This window comes from Mytilus galloprovincialis, chromosome 13 (genome assembly GCF_965363235.1).
Source record: "Mytilus galloprovincialis chromosome 13, xbMytGall1.hap1.1, whole genome shotgun sequence".
Classification (NCBI taxonomy): Eukaryota; Metazoa; Mollusca; class Bivalvia; order Mytilida; family Mytilidae; genus Mytilus; species Mytilus galloprovincialis.
In genome coordinates this window covers 32,967,133-32,989,147 of record NC_134850.1, presented here as the reverse complement: position 1 = coordinate 32,989,147, position 22,015 = coordinate 32,967,133, and the positions used below count along the sequence as shown (strand labels likewise).

General features: G+C 34.0%; 2 protein-coding genes across 2 annotated transcripts in view; both read left to right on the top strand.

Annotated features, from left to right (window-relative positions):
- LOC143057270 (lim and transglutaminase domain protein ltd-1-like) overlaps positions 1-13,840 on the top strand; it is a 299,753-nt gene extending 285,913 nt beyond the window's left edge. Inside the window, exons 2-9 of the mRNA XM_076230549.1 lie at positions 3,164-3,307; positions 5,950-6,150; positions 6,767-7,041; positions 7,957-9,085; positions 9,489-9,657; positions 10,143-10,417; positions 11,962-12,111; positions 13,318-13,840. Coding sequence (XP_076086664.1) covers positions 3,191-3,307; positions 5,950-6,150; positions 6,767-7,041; positions 7,957-9,085; positions 9,489-9,657; positions 10,143-10,417; positions 11,962-12,111; positions 13,318-13,371 — 2,370 coding nt within the window. The 5' untranslated portion in view covers positions 3,164-3,190 and the 3' untranslated portion in view covers positions 13,372-13,840. The remainder of the gene's footprint in view (positions 1-3,163; positions 3,308-5,949; positions 6,151-6,766; positions 7,042-7,956; positions 9,086-9,488; positions 9,658-10,142; positions 10,418-11,961; positions 12,112-13,317) is intronic.
- Positions 13,841-16,425: 2,585 nt separating this feature from the next.
- LOC143057472 (uncharacterized) lies at positions 16,426-20,657 on the top strand. The gene is made up of 6 exons (XM_076230780.1): positions 16,426-16,620; positions 17,010-17,367; positions 17,935-18,265; positions 18,662-18,891; positions 19,101-19,489; positions 20,652-20,657. The coding sequence occupies exons 1-6, from the start codon at positions 16,426-16,428 to the stop codon at positions 20,655-20,657; spliced, it is 1,509 nt and encodes a 502-aa protein (XP_076086895.1).
- The last annotated feature ends 1,358 nt before the right edge of the window (positions 20,658-22,015 follow it).

Here is a 22,015-nt window from a genome sequence, read left to right as displayed (position 1 = left end):
ATGGTAAAATACAAGATTTAAGGTTACATATCCAAGTTCAAGTCATAGTAACTAAAAATGTATAGATATTATGGAAACTGGTTTTTTGGTACAAAATTAACAAGAGGGCACACGCTGAAATGTCTCGCGTTCTTTACTGACCATTGCCATTATGCTGATAGTCCTAAGTTTAGAGTTTTACCACAAGTATCACATAAACTTAACATGATCCAAGAAAATGAGGTCAAGGTCAGACAAACCTAAACGGGAAATACATGTACACCTTACAATCATTCAATACACTAAATATAGTTGACCTATTGCTTATAGTGTCTAAGAAACAGACTTAACCAGGAAAATTAAACATTGACCAATGAACTATGAAAATAAGAACAAGGTCAGATGAACCATGCCAGACAGACATGTACACCTTACAATCAATATATGCATTAATTATAGTTGACCTATTGCTTATAGTATCTAAGAAACAAACTTAACCATGAAAATAAGGTCAAGAATAGATGATACCTGTCAGACAGTTATATACACCTTACAAAAATTGTTTTTTTTTTTGTTTTTTTTGTGGCGCAAATGAAATATATTAACCTTGTGGCGCAAATGAAAGATTGTATTTTGTAAATATTGGCGCAAATGCAATGCGCCCTGAGGACCACTTTTCCTTAACCGCGAACATATTTCACCTGTATTCTATCGGCAGATCAAAAGATGTAGGCATTACAGAAATAAACCGTTTCTAATGGTAATTTAATTCAAATTTTACACGCAGTTGTAGATGACCTAATATTGTGTTTTAAGGACAATTTAGTGTGAATTCAATTATTCAATTAGATAATTAGTTTAAGTGGACATTAGAAAAGAACAAGTCATATTTACTTGAGAAAATGGTACAAAGTGTTTAAGCTGTCAAACCATTATTTATTTGCACTGAAATGGTAAGTATTTTACTTCAAAGACGACACGGTAATATATGATACTGTTACGGTATTGCTTTTGTGTTTATATTATTTAAAAAAATATATACTTGTACCTTTAAAATGGTGGCGTTTATAATTTATTATAATTATTTGAGAAATCTTAAGCTTAATTCGAAATATTGAAATTTTTATATTCAAATATTTTACAATAAATTACCATTATTACAATAATATCTTGGCAAGGAATCATTCTTTTGAAAATCTTACAAATTAAACAATACATGTATATGAAAAAATACATGTTTAACCAAATGAGGCTCGAAATCATTATAATTGATGTACAAATACGGTCAATTTTACGGCTTTATGTTAAAAAACAACCGCCAATTTAAATCAAAACCTAGGGTGAACAGATTATTAAAACATGGTCAAGTCTGGTCAGAATGTGAAGGTTAAATACAACTTGAATGTCTCTTTCGTCTGGACATTTGCAACAAATTTCTGAGACAAAAAGATGTAAAATTTGCAATTGTATGTGATATTGTATTCAACGGCAATCTAAGGCCCAGATGAACATTTTGATTTTAAGTACATATAAACACTTTTGCACTTTTTCTTAAAATATATTAATCTGACACTTTGATATATATATATCACTTTCGATATTTATATTTTAATTATCTTATCTTTTTCATTTAGGGTTGGTTTATGGTAAGACATTCGCCGACTTCACTCCATTTAAAAATCCTGCATACTGATATATAGTGTTCTACAAATGTACATTACTTCGTTTTCAATGACTTTATCTCAGCTCGATTCATTGCCTCTCAAATTGCAAAATTAATTGTCGATTTATAGCAATTGATCTTGTATCATGACAGCAGATCGACATAAAGCCACCATCACATTTTCCTTAGTAGGGCTTGATATTGTTTGGCGATTGACCCGTATTCTTAAATATTTCCTGAGTGATGTCAACTCCAGGGTCTAACAAAAAAGTGTCCATAGTACACGAATGCCCCATTCGCACTATCATTTTCAATGTTTCAAGTTGATTGGACTTCAACTTCATTAAAAAACGACATTGACCAAAAACTTTAACCTGAAACGGACAGACGAATGGACGGACAAACTAACGAACGGACGGACGAACGAACGAACGAACGAACGGATGCACAGACCGAAAAAACATACAAAAATGATATATTTGTATTTGTTTAACGTACAGTGTAGCTCATATTTCATCGATATACAAGACGAGAACATTTTCAGAATTAAACATTAAGCAGGTTCTGATAGGAAGGTCGATATGCAAGAAATGTCAACTGTTTCTGGAAAATGTCGGTTTGATGGATATGATTAATTATTTTGCTTTGCAAGATACCCTATAAGGGCCCCTCGGTTAGGCGTAGCAAGTGTTCTTTAACGTGCAGATCTCTTGACACTCATGTAGTAGGGTAATGATATAGTATGGAACGGGATAATTCCAGGGATGATCATCTTTATTCACCCCAGTCATCCCTTGTGACTACCTGGTATTTTTTTTTTTTGTCTGCCAAGTTATAATCTTGAAATTTTGCATTGGTCTTACAGTGCATATAAAATTCTGTTGCTATTGAAATACATTTAACCATGAAAGTATCATATTGACCATTTTACATGGGAATCCATGATTCTACCAGTCAATAACCTGTAATCTCTCCCGTCAATTATAAAATATTCGTTTTACGCAATGCAGTTTACATCCTACATATAAGGATTGATTAAAAAAACTTATTTACTAACAAATATCGATCCCCCGGATCAATTTAATAACAACTTTATGAGTTATGTTGTATTTGAATAGATAAGTAACAGTAACCCAGCCAAAGTTAACATCTTAAACTCGACATATTTGGCAAAATACCATCTTTAGTTAAAAATTGTCCAGTTTGCCTTTCTTGTATATATAGGTCTAAAGTATATTAAATTTATATTGAACTCCTCTTCAACAGGTACAGAAAACTTATTGTTTAATGTCATAAATAAAGTATTCTCCATTTACGTATTTTAATTAATTTAAAGTTATTCAATACATCCGTTTTGTTGTTCTAATAATGGGAATGTTGTTTAAATCACTGTTTACCTTCGTAGTAAATAAAATTATACCTTTCAAGACAGGTACAATCAAAACATATTTTCACAATAATTGACATTTTAAAGATTATGACGTGATTTAGTTTATTTTTCATCTTTTGACTAAAATCAAGAGTATTTTGAAGTAGAAACATACCTCGATGGGTAATAATCCAGTCAAGAGAGAGCCCCGTATTTTTCAAGGGGAAAAGAATCTCAACAAAGTGACAGCAACCACAGAAGCTGAGTTAGAATCGGAAAGTTTCGTCAATGATAAGGTTTGTTTTATACAATTTACTATATATTATGTACTAAAATTCATAGAGAACGTGTCCCTCTTCAAATGAATTTAAATGTAGTCTTCACTATTAAAATAAGAAAATTTTAATCGTTACACGTTTTATATTTGTATTCTTAAAATATAGAGATGATGTATGGTTGCCAATGAGAGAAATATCCACCAAAGTTCAAATAAAGTGGATGTAAGTAATTATAGGCAAACATACGGCCTTCAACAATGAGAAAAACCCACACCGTAGTCGGCTATAAAAGGTCCCGACATGAAAATGTGAAACAGTTCAATTCAGAATACTCATGGCATAATTTATAACAAAACATTTAACGCAAAACAAACATGACAGACACGAACCATCGACAACCACTTCACTACAGGCTCCTGACTTGGAACAGACACATTTGCTGTCAATTTTATATTTCAAATCTTCTATTTTCCTTTCAGTCCTATAATTTTATTACCTTGGTCGTAAAATGAAGAAAATGCCAACTTACTGTAATATGATGATTACCTATTTAATTAAATGAATTACAGAATAAAAAGATTTGCATTTTAATTTTGGATTGCAAATTTGAAATGGAACGGGGTAGGTTAAAATTCTTACATAAAATTCAGTATAAAGATACTTTTCAATTTAAAGTGGTAACAACTGTTATTTGTGTAAAAAGTAGTATATTTGAGTAGACGATGCTTCGTTGGTATAGTAATTCAAAATATCTCCGACACTGTCATTTACAGTTTTAATTTAAATCTTCACTAAAATACAACGTATTAAAACTATGTACTTAGAGGTGTCGATCACGTTAAGTGATGTTTTGAACTTAAATCAATGTATTATTAACGCTTGAGTAATGAATTTGGAAATAAATAAACATCAAGGCTAAAAGGTATGGCAACAACAACAACAAACAAAACGTACTTAATAAAATATAAGACAGAAATAGACGCAATTTGCCTTTAAAAGTAGAGTCATTGATAATAACGTCAGACCAAATAAGATGAGAACAATCTATCAGATCAGATTAGGAAAAAAACGACAATAAAAATAGTATCAGAAAAACAAGTTGGATATTACTACAGTTTATAATCTCGATATATCTAAATGTAGTGATATATGTATAATAAGTCAATGGCACACAACTTTAGCACCTTTGCGTGTGAGTTCTGAAACAAATGTTTTTTAACAAAAATGGACAAACTGATATTGTGGACGCTTTCTTTGCAAACTGAAAGCTTGTTGTGTCATGAAATATCACACGACGTACTTGACACTATCAAAAGAAAAAAAATGTTATGTTCTCTCTCTTTCATGTATCCTCTTTTTAAATACGTACATCAATGTCTTCAACCTAACATTGGATGTATGTTTCATTATGAAAACGTAATTTCCGCACTTCATACAAAATGTACTTCGGTCAACGCTTTTTCACTCCAATGAATTTACAATAAGAACCATTCAATTCTTCAATAACTGCCCTTTGTTGCTATTTTGAAGTGATATAAAAATGGAACATTATCGTGCTTACAAAATAAGAACTCGTATAGAAATAGTGCCACGATATATACACTTTTAGAAGCAATAAAACAACTATTTCCGGGGCCAAACGGTGGCCTATGAAACAGCAAAATCTTATATACCCTCATTTTAATGTTGCAGTTCAAATATCCTCAACCTTTATACCATGCTTTGTTATGTATTTATGTGCTTTGACTGATTTTAAAGTGGTGGCAGTTAAATTGCAATGTGGGCTGGGTGCCACCTGCTATTACTTGCAATGATAGATCTAGTTTTTAATTTGTTATCGATCTAAACATGTTTGGAATATTTTTCATTGGAGTTAGGATACCAACAATCAATCAATCACTATATTCTGTGTGAGGTTTATAACATTCATGCTACTACATGTATGTCTTATAAATATAAGGCAGACATATGAGTTCTTATTTCTTTAAAACTTGTTATACATAAAAGGAAGGCCTGTCACCAATGCCACGTCTAACTTGATTAGTCAGTCATCTGTATCTCTTACTTTGACGCTGTTTTCGGAAATATCGAACTGCGAAATGATTGCATTTTTTTGCAGGCCAAAATTACAACACTACAAATGTTTTCAAAATGATACTGATGAACCGTCTTTAATGGGTATGGGCTGTATGGCTTTGTTCATTGTTGAAGGCCTTGTGGTGACCTATAGTTGTTAATTTCTGTGTCATTCTGATCTTTTTTGGAGAGTTGTGTCATAGGCAATTATACCACATCTTTTTTTTTTTATATTTAAAGTGTTTCTGACATCGGACTCAAGCTTCTTTCAAACTTAGTTTTACTGTGCGTATTGCTTGTGTGTTTTCTTTATTCTACATTGGTTTGAGGTATAAGGGGAAGGTTGAAATCTCACAAAAAATGTTTAACCCCGACGAATTCACTTTGTTCATTAAAATATTTTACTTCAGCATGGAGTGCAGGGGCATCACTTTGTCTAGTTTAAATGCATTTCAACATGTACATTGGATGTGCATACTTGGAAAGTTATTTCTTATGTTGGTGAATATCAACGAATCATAAAACGAAAATAAAAATAGAAATGTACAAAAACTTTTAACACCATATTTTTTTATTCCACCTAGGTCAAAATCCTTCCATCTCAAGATTTTTCCTTTGAACCAAATCCCATAACAACAAACCAAGTTCAACGAAGACAAGCAAAGCGAAATGTGGTTAAAAGAGTCTTGTACCGGAATGCTCTATGCGAACAGTACGTCATTGCAGCCAACCATAACGGTCTGAACACTGATTTGATAGACCTTATCGAGAAGAACGCATCGAAGGTAACATAAACTGTTCACATAATTCATGCATCATTATTTTGTTTTTGTGTCATTCGATAGATGAATGAAAGTGAATGATTATTAACAGTGCATCAGCAACGATCTAACACACCATTGTACCTTTCAGAAATGTGAACTATTCAGTAGATTTAAATTTGCATACATTGCTTTTTATGCGTGATATGATAATAAGAATGTACAATAGTATGATATCCTGAAATTATGACAACTATCCACCAGAGATCAAATTATATAGATGACCCAGTAAGGCCTTCAACAATGAGAAAATCCCATGCCGCATAGAAAATGAAAATGTAAAATAATTCAAACGAGGAACCTAACTGTCTTATGTATGTACAAAAAGAATAAGCAAAAGCAAATGTGATACACTGCGACAAAAATCACCATTGAAATATAGGTACATAAATTGGGACACGCACATGTAGAATGTAATAATGCTTTCATACGTGCAGAAAACGTTGTGCAAAATATAATTTTGTCAATTTAAAAATACAAAGAATTGCAATATTACTAGTATCTCATATCTCAGCTTGTAGGTAAGATTGACAAGGGTGCAGAACAAGATATTGGCGATTTTGATTTAAAATAATTTCAGGTACCACGGGTAGCACTGAGCAGTTTTAGAGAGCTGAGAGATTATCTAAAAGAACCGATACCCAACCACCCTGACAGTGACATTCTGCTGATCAGGTCCTTTATTATTTGGTTGTCAGATGCATTGGCTCATGATACAGTTGAGGATTTAGAGCCTCCATCTTCTCCTCTGTCATACAGATCTGGTGAAGGACAAGGCAGAACCCCGGATGTATTAATTAGACTGTTACGGCAACATAAAACTACATTTACCACAATATTTATTTTATTATGCTGGTATGTTAAAATAACATATTTATTATTTATAGATTTTACTTGATTCGAATGGTTTAAGATATATATGACAATTAAAACAACGGTAGTAGTTTTTTTTATATCAAAATTGAAATTCGGTGCTAATAAAATTCGAACAAAAACATTCAAACAACACAGTACAAATCCTAATACCCTGTTTGTATGATCTGACCGATTTAAAAAAACATTAAGGATTTTATCCTTTTTTATCTGAATATTTGTAAAAATCCACAAAAGATCATCATGTGCATATTTCGTGCATTCAAATTTTACTGGCAAAATATTAAAGTCAGGTATTTAACCCAACAAACGTAAATAATTCTTTGATGCGTTTCATCTGGTAAACATTTCTGAAAGTTTCTGATACTGAAGTATCGGACCTGTCTCACATACACATTTATATGTTTTAAATGGTTTCCTTTTTAGGTTTTTAGTTGATTTTTTTTCTGGTGAAAGATAAGTTACCATTAACTATGCTTTTACATCTTATGACCAGTATTTTTGTTGACTGTTTTTTTTGTCTTTTTGTTCGATTTTTGTGATTGCCTTGTTAGCTGATCATCGACGTATATGTCAGTTGATCGAATATTCAATTGGTATATATCGTTACGGTTTCTCTTTTAATGCTTCAGTTATTTCGGTTTTTCTGTGAAATACATTCCCTATAACATTAATCAAGCAATGTTACCTATTTCATTGGTAGAAAAGAGAAAAAAAGATTCAATTATTTTTTACATTTATTCTTAAATCTCTTGTAAGTTTTTTTCGGTATGTAAGGCGTGTAATTACGTCATCATTGTGTGAATGAAATTAATAATAATCGTAATTTCAAGCTGTAAATAAAAAAATAAAAGAAAAACATTTCGTCTTCCTTGCTTAGTCCGTATCATTTTTCAGGGCTACTGGTATTAAATGTGACAAGATAAGTGGTGTCTGCAGGAGTGATGATGGAAGCACATTACTTCCATGCGCATGGGTAGCAGTTTTAATTAAAGACACGTGGCAGCTTGTTCATCCATATCGCATATGTCGAACACTATCAGGGAATATATCAAAAGACATGGTCAAATCTTATACTGAAGTCCATTCAGATACGAATGAGATTCTAAAGAAAACATTCTTAGATCATTATGTATTGTCAAATCCAGAACATTTTATTCACGAATGCTTTCCTGATGATGAAAAATGGCAATTACTTCTTGAACCAATAACAAAAGAACAATTCTTAGACCAAGACATGTTCTTTCCTCCTTGGTGGAGAACGGGTCTAAAACTTACTACTCATTTGAGCCACCAAATAACCTGTGACGATGGTAGAATTACACTTGGTTTCATGGGAACATACGAATCCGTATATGAATTGGTACTTTGGTATAATTTAGAATTAGTTGAAACAGACTTAGATATAAAAATTGAAAATGATAATTTCTTACAAAAGTTTGTTTATCTTATCAGAAACGAATCAACCTGGACATGTGATGTACTGTTTCCTTATACTGGTACCTACAAACTTGTATTTTATGCCGGTAAATATGGTGAACCTCTTCTAAAAATACTCGCAGTTGATATCGATTGCAAGGTGTGTCATCCCGAACCCATGCCACTTCCTATTAACACTGGTGCTATTGGGCTGGGGCCTGGTCCTTTCATGTACTTCTCTGGGCTATCTCATCCGTCATACAGATCTGGAATACTGCAAATCGATTTGAGCAGACATTTCCAGATAAAATTTCGGATAGATAATAGAATGTCTGAACTGATTTCCATAAAAGCAAATGTGTTGTCTTCAGAAGCAACATCAAACCATTCGGAGGATTACGAAGTGATCAATGAACTAACCCAGTGTTGTTTAATACGAAGAAGAACATACAAAGAAGTAGTGATTGACGTTTTCCCACCAGAATCACCAGGACAATACATTTTGCAGATTTGCACTGAAACAAATGGATATTTAGAATCTGAGACAAAAACAGCCTGTTACTATCTGTTGATCTACGACGAACTTCCTTTGCAAGAATCGCACGAGGTATATATACTCTTAACTGATGAAGATACTTTCAAAGCATAAAATGTAATTGCCTTTTGCATTAAATTCTAACACAAAACCATGAAAATCATTTTTTTTCTTGAATAAATACATTTCTTTGGACCGTACTGCATACAACACATTATGGTTGTTGAAGTGTGTTCTCTATTGTTTCTTGTTTCGCAATTTTGCTTCGGATATTGCTTTTACTACTTCCTCTATTTTTCTCTAGAAACCGTCGACCAAATAAAGAAATTTAACATTCAATTCTTGCCAAGGGTTAAAGTAGGATAAAAAAGAATATAGAACTCAACATTCAAATCACAGATTCAGGTAATATCGATACAATGAATTCAATAGATGCTTTGATCTAATATAAATATATGTTTTTTTATAATTGTAGAACTGTGGTATCAGAGCTGCTCGAAAGATGTTAAATGCTTCAATAGAAGGCAAGAACGTCAACGAAATATTATTCCGTATTCAGGACTGTGCTAGCAAGAAAATAACAGAGGTCGACCTAGATGTTCAAAGAGCTAGAGGAAAAGCTGCAATTCTCAACATTAAACAAAGTAATGGAAGTTTTTTTAAATTTGATTTGTGTACTTCAAATAAGCTACACAAACACATTCTTAATAGCAATGTAAGGCAACAAATCTTATTGCTTTTAGAATAATCATTCAGTCGGTCAACCAAGGATAACTTTGAATTTGCTATTTGATAAGGGACTTTCCGATATTAATTTTCCTTGGATTTAGGTATTTTTGTTATCTTCCCGTTTTTACGTTTTTTTTCTTTTTATCACGGTAACTGCAATACAATGCTATCCAAAATAAAGGTACCAAAATTAATTTGATGCCTTTTGTGAACATTTAGAACTCTATTTATTTCTAATCTGAGGTGCTTGAAACTAACCTATGTATATTGAATAATACATAACGTCGAATAACCCTAAACCAAAAATTCAACACTGACATAAAAGAGGACACATATTAATCCAGTTTTAAAAAGAATTTACTCTAACTTCCTCTGCTAATTCAATTGTATATTTATTTAGAAAAACTACACAGAGGTCGAAAAGTGGCTGTTGATCCACGGCTGCATCATTCAAACATAGTAAGACAGTCGGAATATGAAGCAAGACTACATAGACTTATAAATCTTCTTGAAAGACTGATCTATTATCTACAGCATGGTGATAGCTCAGAAACATGGGCAACTGTGAGCAGACCACAATCAGTAAACAAAGTAACAGTCGAAAAAACTAATGCAGTTAATCAAACAGTATATCTGCTGCTCACATTGTTCAGCAAGTCAGATGAGAAGGAAAAGGTATGTATACATGTGTTTCTTTTATTCATCAACAAAACACAATCACGAAATACAAAATATTGCTTTTAATTAGTAAGTGATGGAATTTGTTCTAATTATTTTTCAGTTGATTAGATATTTTGTTGATTTAATGTAACTACAACATGTTTTGCTAGTCTCGAGTTTAGGACTTAAATATTCGTAAACTTAAGTTTGCTTAAATCATTTAATTTTGCCCAGAGGTACATTAATCATGCTTACACCCAACTGTCATATAGGATATGAACTAAAGCATATTTTTCATTAAGTCCATGCGACAGAAAAGCAAACTGGAAATTCCCCCCAACAAATTACATAAAGTCAATATAAATGAGAACTAAATAGTGTCCTAGATAAACAAATTAATCTCCATCATTAACAGCGAAAAATATGAAAAAGGATTAATCAATTAAAAGAAAAACTGATTGAAAAATACAGTTGCAAATACACAATGCCGACTAACAATGTATCAAACAAAGCATAAATAAACCCGAAGATAGTGGTTTCAAAGTAAACTCACTCTGCTGGCATCAACCTCATGGTGTATAATAATTCAATTTCGGCTAAAATCCTTCATTAAGGATGTTCGTTGCTCAGTTTCAACATAAATAACTTTTCATAAAACTAGTATGTATTGATAGGGAATAAATTTAGAAATAAAAAAAAATAAAAAAAAATATAGGGATCAATGTGCTTCTTTTCGTGATATTAGCCATTGGATATTTGGAGGGAAAATGGTCTCTCTTGATTTTTCATAGCTTTATCATTGACCAGTTAAAGTTCTCAAATACAATTAAAAAAATAGAATTTGATAGACCTTTACAAATGACTTATAATTATACATGTAAAAGATTTATAAAAAGAAAATTGGGGTTCATGGGGACATTTTTTGAAGGCATTCAAATGGATAAAACCAGAGGATTCCGAAAATCTGACAGAAATTCCAAAACATGACAAGCAGACATCCTAAAATATATGTCAAACGGGAAATTATCAAAACGACAAAAAGATAGACTGAAGAGTATTATCCTCTGGCTTGATACCTGTGCTATATTGACAAGATTGGAAAAAAGAAAGAAAATTTTCATATACCCAAAACTTACAAATAAGAAACAAAACTTATGCAAGTGTTTATTTTGATTTGTTCTATTAAAAAAGATTTCGTACTAAAACTAATATACGGTCTTAGATATTTGCACATCAAACCTTCTGAAAAACCAATACTTGGTTAGACGTATTCTTAGCCTACAGAGCGAAACGGAAAAGCTGGCAATTTGATACACAGTCTAACAAATATGTACATGCGATTGATAGATGAAGCATATTAAAGAATCAAACGTAATAAAACTGTTGTAGACGAAACGCGCGTCTGGCGTAAATACAAAATTTAATCTTAGTATCTATGATGAGTTTATATACATTGAACTGTCTTTAGGTTAAAGCAGGGACGAACTTCAGTTGACACAGCTTGTACTTAAAACAAACTGTTTTGTTGTGTTCTAGCTTTTTTTCAAAAAACATTTCAGGATACTGTTTGGTTGATTGAAGAACTCTCAAAAGAGCTGAAGCAGCACGGCTTTATTCTTTTACCAGAAGACATTAGACGAACAATGGATTTAATGGAAGATTTCACATTTAACCATCGAGTAAAGATTGCATCAGACATATTCAAATGCGTAAGTCGAAAGTAATCAAATTAGAAGTAGTTAATGTTTGTGCTGAATATTTTTACCATGCCTTGTACAGAGATTAGAAATTTTGATGTGATTTCGACCAAAGGACAAAGCACACGCACGGTTGGATAACAGATTTATCTATCATGAAATGAAGCTAGCTTTATCCTTTAACATCGTGCTTTGTTGCCATTTCACTGATTAATTCAACGTTTGGTGATTAGTTTGATCTCATGTGGATAATTGAGTACTGCCGAAATGCGTTTAGTCGACATACGACTCATCAGTGGCGTGCGAAAAAAGACAGAAGTTATAGAGTTTAAAAAACAAAACAAAAATCGAAAAAATTTGCGAAAAACTGCTAAGCCAATATTTTGGGTTAGAATGACCTTAGTTGTCGAAAAATTTACCTGTTTTATATACAGAAAATGTATAGAGAATGTACATATTATGATTAATATTTCAATTCAACACATACTGAGATGGTGTTATACCTTTAAGCTCAGTGACGTATCAAGCACCCGCAAAGGCATCAGTCCAGTTTTTAAAATGCTTCAACGATTCAATGCTTACAATAATTTGTATGCAAGCGAGCAATACATCTACAGAAGACTCATTAATGATGCACGAATCAAAACAGTTGGAAGACAAACTCATATAATTAGGAGAGAGTATATGTTCGTTATCTATCAATAGTTTTTTTCTTTAACTATATATATATCATCTCAACCAATCACAAATATATTTTAACTTTATATTTCTTTTATTTTTGCAATTTTAAGGTTAGATGTAAAAGTTTTATGTGTAAGATTCGTAATTACCTTCATTGAAAACGTTTTTGCTCTAACGTTATTAAGGATGTGCGAAAGATACCAGAGGGACATTTAAACTGCATAAGTCGAAATTAAACTGTTGATGTGTATGTTATTTGTTTATCGTTTATTTTTTGTATGTACAAAAAGGCCGCTAGTTATTCGTTTGAATTGTTTTCATTTTTCATTTCGTGCCTTTTTATAGCTGACTATACGATATGAGCTCTGCTCATTGTTGAAGGCCGTACGGTGACCTATAAAAAACTGTGTCAATTGGTCTCCTGCGGAGAGTTGTCTCATTGGCATTCATACCATATCTTCTATTTTATGTTGACAACGCCATGGCTAAACATTTTCATTTTAGAGAATGTGTGATAAAATGATTTGTTTATTACAGGTTAACGAGATAGTAACATTGCTGATAAGTGAATGGAATGCGTTAGAAAGATAGACATATTCAAAGAGGCAACAGTATGACTGAACTGCAACGATTTTATATTTCTAATATGTAGCTTAATATCTACATTAAACCTAATATGTTATCTCCAACAATCCTTTGCCTTTCGTTATCTTCGAAACAATTTCAAAGTCCTTTCTCGAAAAAAAAAATCCTCAAATTTATACGGGCGCCGTCACAAGATTGTAAATCCTTATAAAAATCTGTATCACAGATATCCTGGTAAATGTTGCAATTAACATTACTACAATCCCATCCTGTTCTTTAATACTGATGTCATCGCACGAGACTTGTTAACAATCTTTACGGTTGATACATGCATATGTGGAGCAGAACCTGCTTACACTTCCGATGCATCTGCATCTCCGCTAGCATTTATTTTAAGTGGTTCGCGTTGCTCTTGCTTTTTTTTTTTGTAGATAAGGGGGAATTCAATCTGGTTTTATAGCTAGTGAAACATCTTACTTGTATAATAAAACACATTGTGTCAGATCATATTTTGGTGTCTTCTGATTTTATTGAGTTTAATGAAACTGCTACGTATAAATTACGTACACCACACTTAATGCTTAGTATACTTCATTTAGATTTAAACAAATACATATGAGTAAAACATTCAGATGAAAGTAGTTAACCAATCTCAATATCAAAACTGAAAATTGTTTAATAAAGATTGAGCAAAATCTATAACCGATGTGCACCTGAAGGGTAAGTAGTTACTCTTCTTTTTATGACACAAAGCTACATTCATGGCCATATATTATACTATTTTAGTTCTGACTAAATCTATAAAAAAAAATGCCTCTATGAAGTCCTATTACTACAGAATGACATTTGAGATTATTGTCAAACTCGAGATAGACTTTCTGATTGCAAGTCTCAACATTATGTTTCGATTTTATTTTATTTCCCAAACGAATCGGCAGTGGTTATCCATACATCTTGTTGAAAGGTGAAGGTAAATGATTTTGCATTTATTCACCAGAATGGTCTCGATACCCGGATACAGACACATACAAAAAAAGTAAAATAAAAATAAAAAACACCGAGGAAAATTCAAAACATAAGTCCTTCATCAATTGGCAAAATCAAAAGATAAATCACATCAAACGAATGGACAAGAACTGTCATATTCTTGACTTGGTACAGGCATTTATAATGAAGAGAATGGTAGATTAAAACTGGTTTTATAGACAATCGCATCAAATTCAATTATATTGACAACGATTTGTGAACAACTACAGTCATAATACAGTTTATGCAACAGAATGCCTTTTTAAGGGGCGTATCACCAGGGGTGCGTTTAGTATCTTATTTAGCTGCTTCGGAGGACTACGTAGATTTCGACTACTGAACCAATACGAATGACCGACAAATTACAATAATATGCAAAACGTTCGTCTCAGGTTTTGTAGTCCCACTATCCGAAAGGATATCGCGGACTTTAATCTACCTATCGTATGGTTACATATCTGTTGTCCGTTTTGCTTTCTGCTAAATATATCTAGATAGCCAAAATGGCGTCTACGTTAGTTGAATATTAAAGCCTCGGAGCAAATCGTTCAACGAATTTAGATATCTCAGACAAAGCGGTTATAGATATAGGAAGATGTGGTGTGATTGCCAATGGGACAACTCTCCATTCAAATAGCAATTTATAAAAGTAAACCATTATAGGTAAATGTACGGCTTCAACATGGAGCCTTGGCTCACACCGAATAACAAGCTATAAAGGGCCCCAAACTTACTAGTGTAAAACCATTCAAACGGGAAAACCAACGGTCTAAACTATATAAAAAAAGAGAAACGAGAGACAAGTATAAATTACACAAACAAACGACAACTACTGTACATCAGATTCCTGACTTAGGACAGGTGCAAACATTTGCAGCGGAATAAAACGTTTTAATGGTACAAAACCTTCTCCCTTTTCTGAAACAATAGTATAACATCACAACATAGAAAAAACACACGATAAATATCAATCGGAGGGCTTAACTCAATCAAAAAACGTAAATAAACACACTATATATATCTGCAACAATATTGAACGTAACCCAGTCCATTAGAAAGCACATTTATGTTCACATAACATATCATTGATATATTCCTTTTCTTTTTATTTCATCTAGATTTGTTGAACCCCTAGGCAACGAAAAGCTCGGACCTAATTTATAAAAAAAACAGTTTACAAAAAACGAATATCAAGAATATGACAGACATAAAACAACGACAACCAATGAAAACAAAAATAGCAGGAAAATAAAGATAGTGTCGTGATTAAATATGGGTGTGCGTAAGCAAACCTACCACTAACCTTGACACTGGTGTAACAGCATAACATACACATATATTTTAAATTGGTGTAACTCAAAAGATCGGTACGAGACACAAAGACAACTTACATAAAATAAACACAAAACAACGATATAAGTGTACACACAGTTACTGATTGCTTATTTAAAGATAATTACATGTACAACTAAATACAATTCCCGTTCAGTTTAAGAAGCGTGTTAAATTACAATCTTGACAGCGTTTTTGTGTAAAAAGTAAATATAATTACCGACTTTCATCAACTTGTCTTTTTTAATAGCACATTCATTTTAGAGCGTGTTTAATTATAATCTTTACAGCGTTCTTTTGTAAAAAGAAACTAGTTTATATATTCATTGACTTTCATGAACTTGCCTTTTCCGATGGCACTATCATATTCAGTTTTAGAAGCGTACCAAATTACAATCTTGACAGTGTTCTTGAATAAGAAGAAAATATAACAGCCAGGAGAGACTGGTAACCGGGGCATTAGGCTTGGCAAGTCAAAGTGCATCTCCTGTGAAGGGGAACCCATTTTACACGCTATGGAATGATATATACTAAGACACCCTCGGGGCTGTGCGAAAGCGAGGGAGGATGAACAGCCCATAGGACAGGATCAGGAAACGACTATGGAACCGACAAGGACAACGAACCAGAACAACGGATGTAAATGTTTTTTGTGGTAAAGTCTGTAAGAATTCTAGAGGTTTGAAGATCCATCAAAGCAGAATGAAATGTGTGCAACCCCATTCTGGCAATCAACGCACAGAGACATCTGGTCAGACGGAGGAGGAGACCATCCAGGAAACAAACCACAGTGATGATAGCCTCCCTGTGACCCAGGGTGAGGATGAGCACGAGGAACAGCCTACAGAGGTAGAACAACTTGACGAGGCAGAAGAGATAGAGAGGATAGAACCAACAGTCCATAGAGAAGACGGGATAGAAACAACAGTCCGTAGAGAGACAGGATAGAGCCAACAACCAGTAGAGAAGAGAATGAGCCATGCAAAGAGAAGATCAAATGGCCAACGAATGCAGACAAAGCAGCTTGGAAAGCTCTTGACGAAGATTTGGAAAACATCTTAGAGGCAACATTAGCAGGCAGTGTAGACAGAAAGATAACAGCAATGACGTCCATTATTTACAGCGTAGGAAAGGACAGATTTGGAGTGGTACCACAAGGGAAACAACCAACAAAACAAGGCCATAGTAACCGGAGACAGAAGAAGATCAAGGAATTGAGAGGAGACTTGAGAAGGTTAAAGAAGAGATACAAAGTCGCCAATGAGAATGAAAGGTAACCATTACAGCAGTTAAGAAAGGAAACTAGGGAGAAACTTAAGACACTTACAAGAGTAGAAACTCATAGAAGAGATAGAAAGAAAAAGGCAAAGGAGAGAGCAACATTTACAGCAAACCCATTTCAGTATATGAAGCGATTATTTGGAGCGAGAGGATCTGGTAAACTGGAAAACTCGAGGGAAGAAGTGGAAGAACATCTCAGTAAGACCCACAGCGATGAGAGACGAGGAGAAGACCTGGAAGAATGTGAGAAATTGTTAACACCAGAGGAGCCAAAAGAACAGTTTGATGAGTCAGACCTGAAGTTCCAAGAAGTGCAGGACGTAGTGCGAAAGGCAAGAGCAGGGTCAGCTCCAGGACCAAATGGTATTTCATATAGGGTATATAAGAACTGTCCCAGACTGATCAGAAGGTTGTGGAAGCTATTAAAAGTAATTTGGAGAAGGAGAAAGATGACAGAGTCTTGGTACAAGGCAGAAGGATGTTTTATACCAAAAGAAGAGAACTCAAGGAAAGTTGAACAGTTAAGAACCATCTCCCTATCGAACATTGAGGGGAAGATATTCCTGACAGTTTTAGCAAGGAGAACGACGAGGTACCTGTTTGGCAACGAATATATAGACATCGCAGTCCAGAAAGGAGGCATGCCTGAAGTATCTGGTTGCATCGAACACACCAGCGTTATGATACAGATTTTAAGAGAAGCAAAGGAGAAGAAAAGTGACTTAGCAGTGTTTTGGCTAGATCTGGCTAATGCTTATTGGTCCATACCTCACAAACTAGTAGACCTGACATTGGAGAGGTATCATGTTCCACCAACTATCAGAACTATGCTGCGAGAGTATTTTGACAAGATTGAAATGAGGTTCACAGCTGGAGACTTCACCACAGCTTGGCAGAGACTTGAAGTTGGAATATTAACGGGGTGTACAGTATCAGTAGTCCTGTTTGCAGCAGCAATGAACTTAATTGTAAAATCAGTAGAAAAACCAAGTAGAGGACCATTATTCTCATCAGGGGTCAGGCAACCACCAGTAAGAGCTTTTATGGATGATATGACAGTGACAGCAAAAACAGTCATAGAGGGAAGATGGACTTTAGAGGAATTAGAAAGGATGATTAAGTGGGCCAGAATGAAGTTCAAATCAAGTAAATCTAGAAGTTTGATAGTGGGGAAAGGCAAAGTGCAAGATGAGACATTTGAGTTAGCAGGTGAAAAGATACCAACAGTTGGAGAGAAACCAGTGAAATGCCTAGGTAAAAAGTTTGATGCAACACTAGCAGATATGGTAAACATGGGTGAAGTTCAAGTGCAATTGGTAGAATGGCTGACGAAGATAGACAAAAGTGGGCTCCCAGGAAGATATAAGGCCTGGATATATCAACATGGGGTCTTACCAAGAATACTGTGGCTATTACTAGTTTACGAGTTCCCGTTGTCCAAAGTGGAGGCCTTAGAGAGAAAGATCAGTGCATGCCTAAGAAGATGGTTGGATGTGCCAAGAAGTTTCAGCAGCATTGGATTGTACAGTACAGGAACAAAGCTACAATTACCAATGAAGGCATTGACAGAAGAGTATAAAGTTACAAAGACAAGACAGGTTATGACGTTGAGAGACAGCAAAGATGCTTAAGTGAGAGGAGCCAAAGTAAAACTCAGGACAGGAAGAAAATGGAAAGCAGAGGAAGCAGTTAAGGAAGCTGAGACCAGACTAAAGCACAGTGTCATCGTTGGTGTAACAGCAGTTGGTAGACAGGGATTTGGTATGACAACAAAACCAAGGTGGGATACAGCAAATGAGAAGGGACGGAGAGAACTGGTGCAACAGAAAATACGACAGATGGAAGAAGAGAGTAGGAATGTTAAGGCAGTAGAAATGGAACAACAGGGTAGTTGGTTGAATTGGCAAGGAGCTAGAAGCAGGACTTTGACCTAGAGCGAGATTTGGAGTATGGAGGATACAGATTGAGTTTTCTCCTAAGATCAGTGTATGATGTTTTACCAAGTCCATCAAACCTCTATACCTGGGGGTTGATAGAAGACCCAACATGCACCTTATGCAAAGACAAACCAGCATCTATACAGCATGTGTTGTCAGCATGTCCAGTCGCACTAAAAGATGGAAGATATACATGGAGGCATGACAGTGTATTGAAAACAATAGCAGCAAAGTTGGATACCACCAGGAGAAAGAAGAGAAAGATGCAGAAGAACATCATGTTTGTAAATTTTGTGAGGGCTGGAGAAAAGAAAGACAACCAGGCAGAATGTTTAGGGATACTTGGAACAGCATCAGACTGGCAGATGACAGCAGACATACATCAACGCATGAGTTTCCCAGCAGAAATAGCAGCAACATCGCTAAGACCAGATATAGTCATTTGGTCACAGGGAACTAGGCAGGCGGTATTGCTGGAAATAACAGTCACATGGGAAGACAGAATAGAGGAAGCTTATGAAAGAAAGATGGCAAAATACCAGCAGCTAGTAGAGGATTGCAAACAGCGGGGATGGAGGACGTGGTGTATGGCAATAGAAGTCGGATGCAGGGGATTTGCAGGACAGTCAATGTGGCGGGCACTTAGGACTTTGTGAGTGGTAGGAACAGAGAGGAAGAAACTGATTACAGAAATGTGTAGAGAAGCAGAAGTGGCATCACCGTGGATTTGGAGGAAAAGAGACGAAGTGTGAAAAAGTGCAAAGTGATAGAACAATGAACAGTTATTGTGTAGATAATGGACAGATATAGATATACAGAACAGCATTCAGTTACAGAAGAACAGCAATGACATCAGCTGAGACATCGGAGCCGTGTAGGCCATCCAGTTCCAGGTTCAAATTGATCACCTGAGCCGGCGCACCTCTGGAGGTTGTTGTGGAATAGCGCCGAAACAGCCAAGGAAGGAGGACTCCACCTGATGATGGAATTGGATCAGCATTCCTTTGATGTTTACAAGGTAATAACTACTGACTTTTATAATTATTTTTTTTCGATGGCACTATCACGTTCAGTTTAATAAGCTTGCTAAACTACTATCTTGACAGCGTTATCGTGTAAGAAGAACATTTAGTGACTTACTCACCTGAACTTGCCTTTTTAATAGCACTATCTCAGGGTTCTTTTTTTTAAAGACAACAGAGGGTTTGCCGTTAATTTTTTTTTCTTCATGTAAGCAGATGGAACTGTATCTACTGTGGAAATAAACTCATCATAGATACCAGTACTAAATTTTGTATATACGCCAGACGCGCGTTTCGTATACAAAAGACTCATCAGTGACGCTCGAATCCAAAAATTAGTTTAAATTTCTTTTTCTCACAATGTATAAACACTTCCATATTTGTTTTATTTAGATCTAGTCAGCCAATTTTGTCGGCAGTCGTGAATTGCATTTAGTTCTTTAATTAAAGATTTGAATTGATTTAATTTTTGATTTTCTAGTACATAGTTTCCCCGTATAAGTTAATGTGTTAGATTTATCAGGCATACTGTTAGGTATATACATTTGTATCTATCCGTCTAATAAAACTGTGTTTAAATTAAAATTGAAGAAAGCATTGCATATATTATATACTATTGTTGTGGAGTCATGTACAATAATTGTACATTATCTTATCATTTAATGTATATTTTTGTTTATGTATTTAGTATTGAATTTATTCATGCAATAGTTTTCCAATAGCTGTTGAATAAATGAGATAATTGAAACAACTCTTTTATTAGATATACACATGTACGGCTAATGTCCTTTGTATTCTTTCACCAGCACGGCAATTAAATCTGGACATTATTTTATGTCGTCATTTTAAATATAAAAAAATCAATTTTGAACAAAAAAGTTTTGCATATCTCTAACATTCATTGAATAATTTGTGAAGGACATTCTAAACCAAAATCGAATTTAATATAAAAAAAATCATTCATCTTGATTGTTCTTTGTTGTTGTACAAAAACATGAAAATCTGTTATAGTTAACATCAATACCTTAGATATTTAAAAATGTAGAACGGAATGAGATTTTTACTCTCTCTATAAAATGTAAAAAAAAACACTTTTTGATCATTTGTTTACTTAGATTTTAAGCTGACAGATTCCACCAAGTTACAAATCTTCGATATTGACTACGAGTAAAAACATGGGACATACCTCGCACGATTATCAAAAGTTACGCTCTTCTGCTGATGTTTTACTTAAATATCTTAAAAACGGATAGACTGAATTAGCTGAAAATAATCAAATCAAATCATTCCAAAGACTTTACTTGGCTGAGCAATTTGTTTACTTGATTCAAAAAGTGTACAAGATTTTAGACCCTTATAATTTGCCATTCCAAACTTGCGTCATATTTTAAAGGACAAACTTATCAGAAGAGTTGCAAACAATACCACAAACTCCTTTGTTTTATTAGATAACGCTCAAAATATGACGTCTGCGTACGTTTACATCAACACGACACACTCCATTGTTATTGTAAACTGTCAAATAATAAAAGATAGCTATAACAAGAGAAGAATTAAAATGATGATAAGCTAATTTGACCATACACTGTGAGAACGCACGATAGTAATTTGAATCCACAAAGAATTGCTGGCTTGTATAAAGTACTCCATTACTACATATCAGCTTAGTTTTCTTGTTTTGCTTTGTCATCAGATTTTGACTCCCCAAATCACTTTTTACATTTAACTACTAATATGTATATCAGGTACACGAAGAAGATTAGTCCAGCATTTATTGTCAATTAGTTAATTCAGTTAGGAGCTTTAGTCGGAAGACACCAAAGAGAAACATTTGAACTCATCAGTCAAAAACTAACAATCAACCACACCTAAATGTATTTCATCCTTCCACTACACGATTAATTAAAGAAATATATAAGCACACTATATTCAAACCCTGCAAAATGTTTCATGGAGGCATTGCGAAACAACATATCCTGAGTCTCTCAGGAGCCTTCGTATTGACTGTGTTTTTGAAAATCATGTAAAAGAAGGTTTAAATCATTATAAGTA

Excerpts from the sequence above, each read along its gene's own strand:
- LOC143057472 (XM_076230780.1), top strand. The coding sequence starts at position 16,426 with ATGAAATGTGTGCAACCCCATTCTGGCAATCAACGCACAGAGACATCT. Across the intron at positions 18,266-18,661 it reads GTGAAATGCCTAGGTAAAAA|GACAGGAAGAAAATGGAAAG; the intron begins GTTTGATGCAAC and ends AGTAAAACTCAG. Across the intron at positions 18,892-19,100 it reads AGTAGAAATGGAACAACAGG|CATGTCCAGTCGCACTAAAA; the intron begins GTAGTTGGTTGA and ends ATGTGTTGTCAG.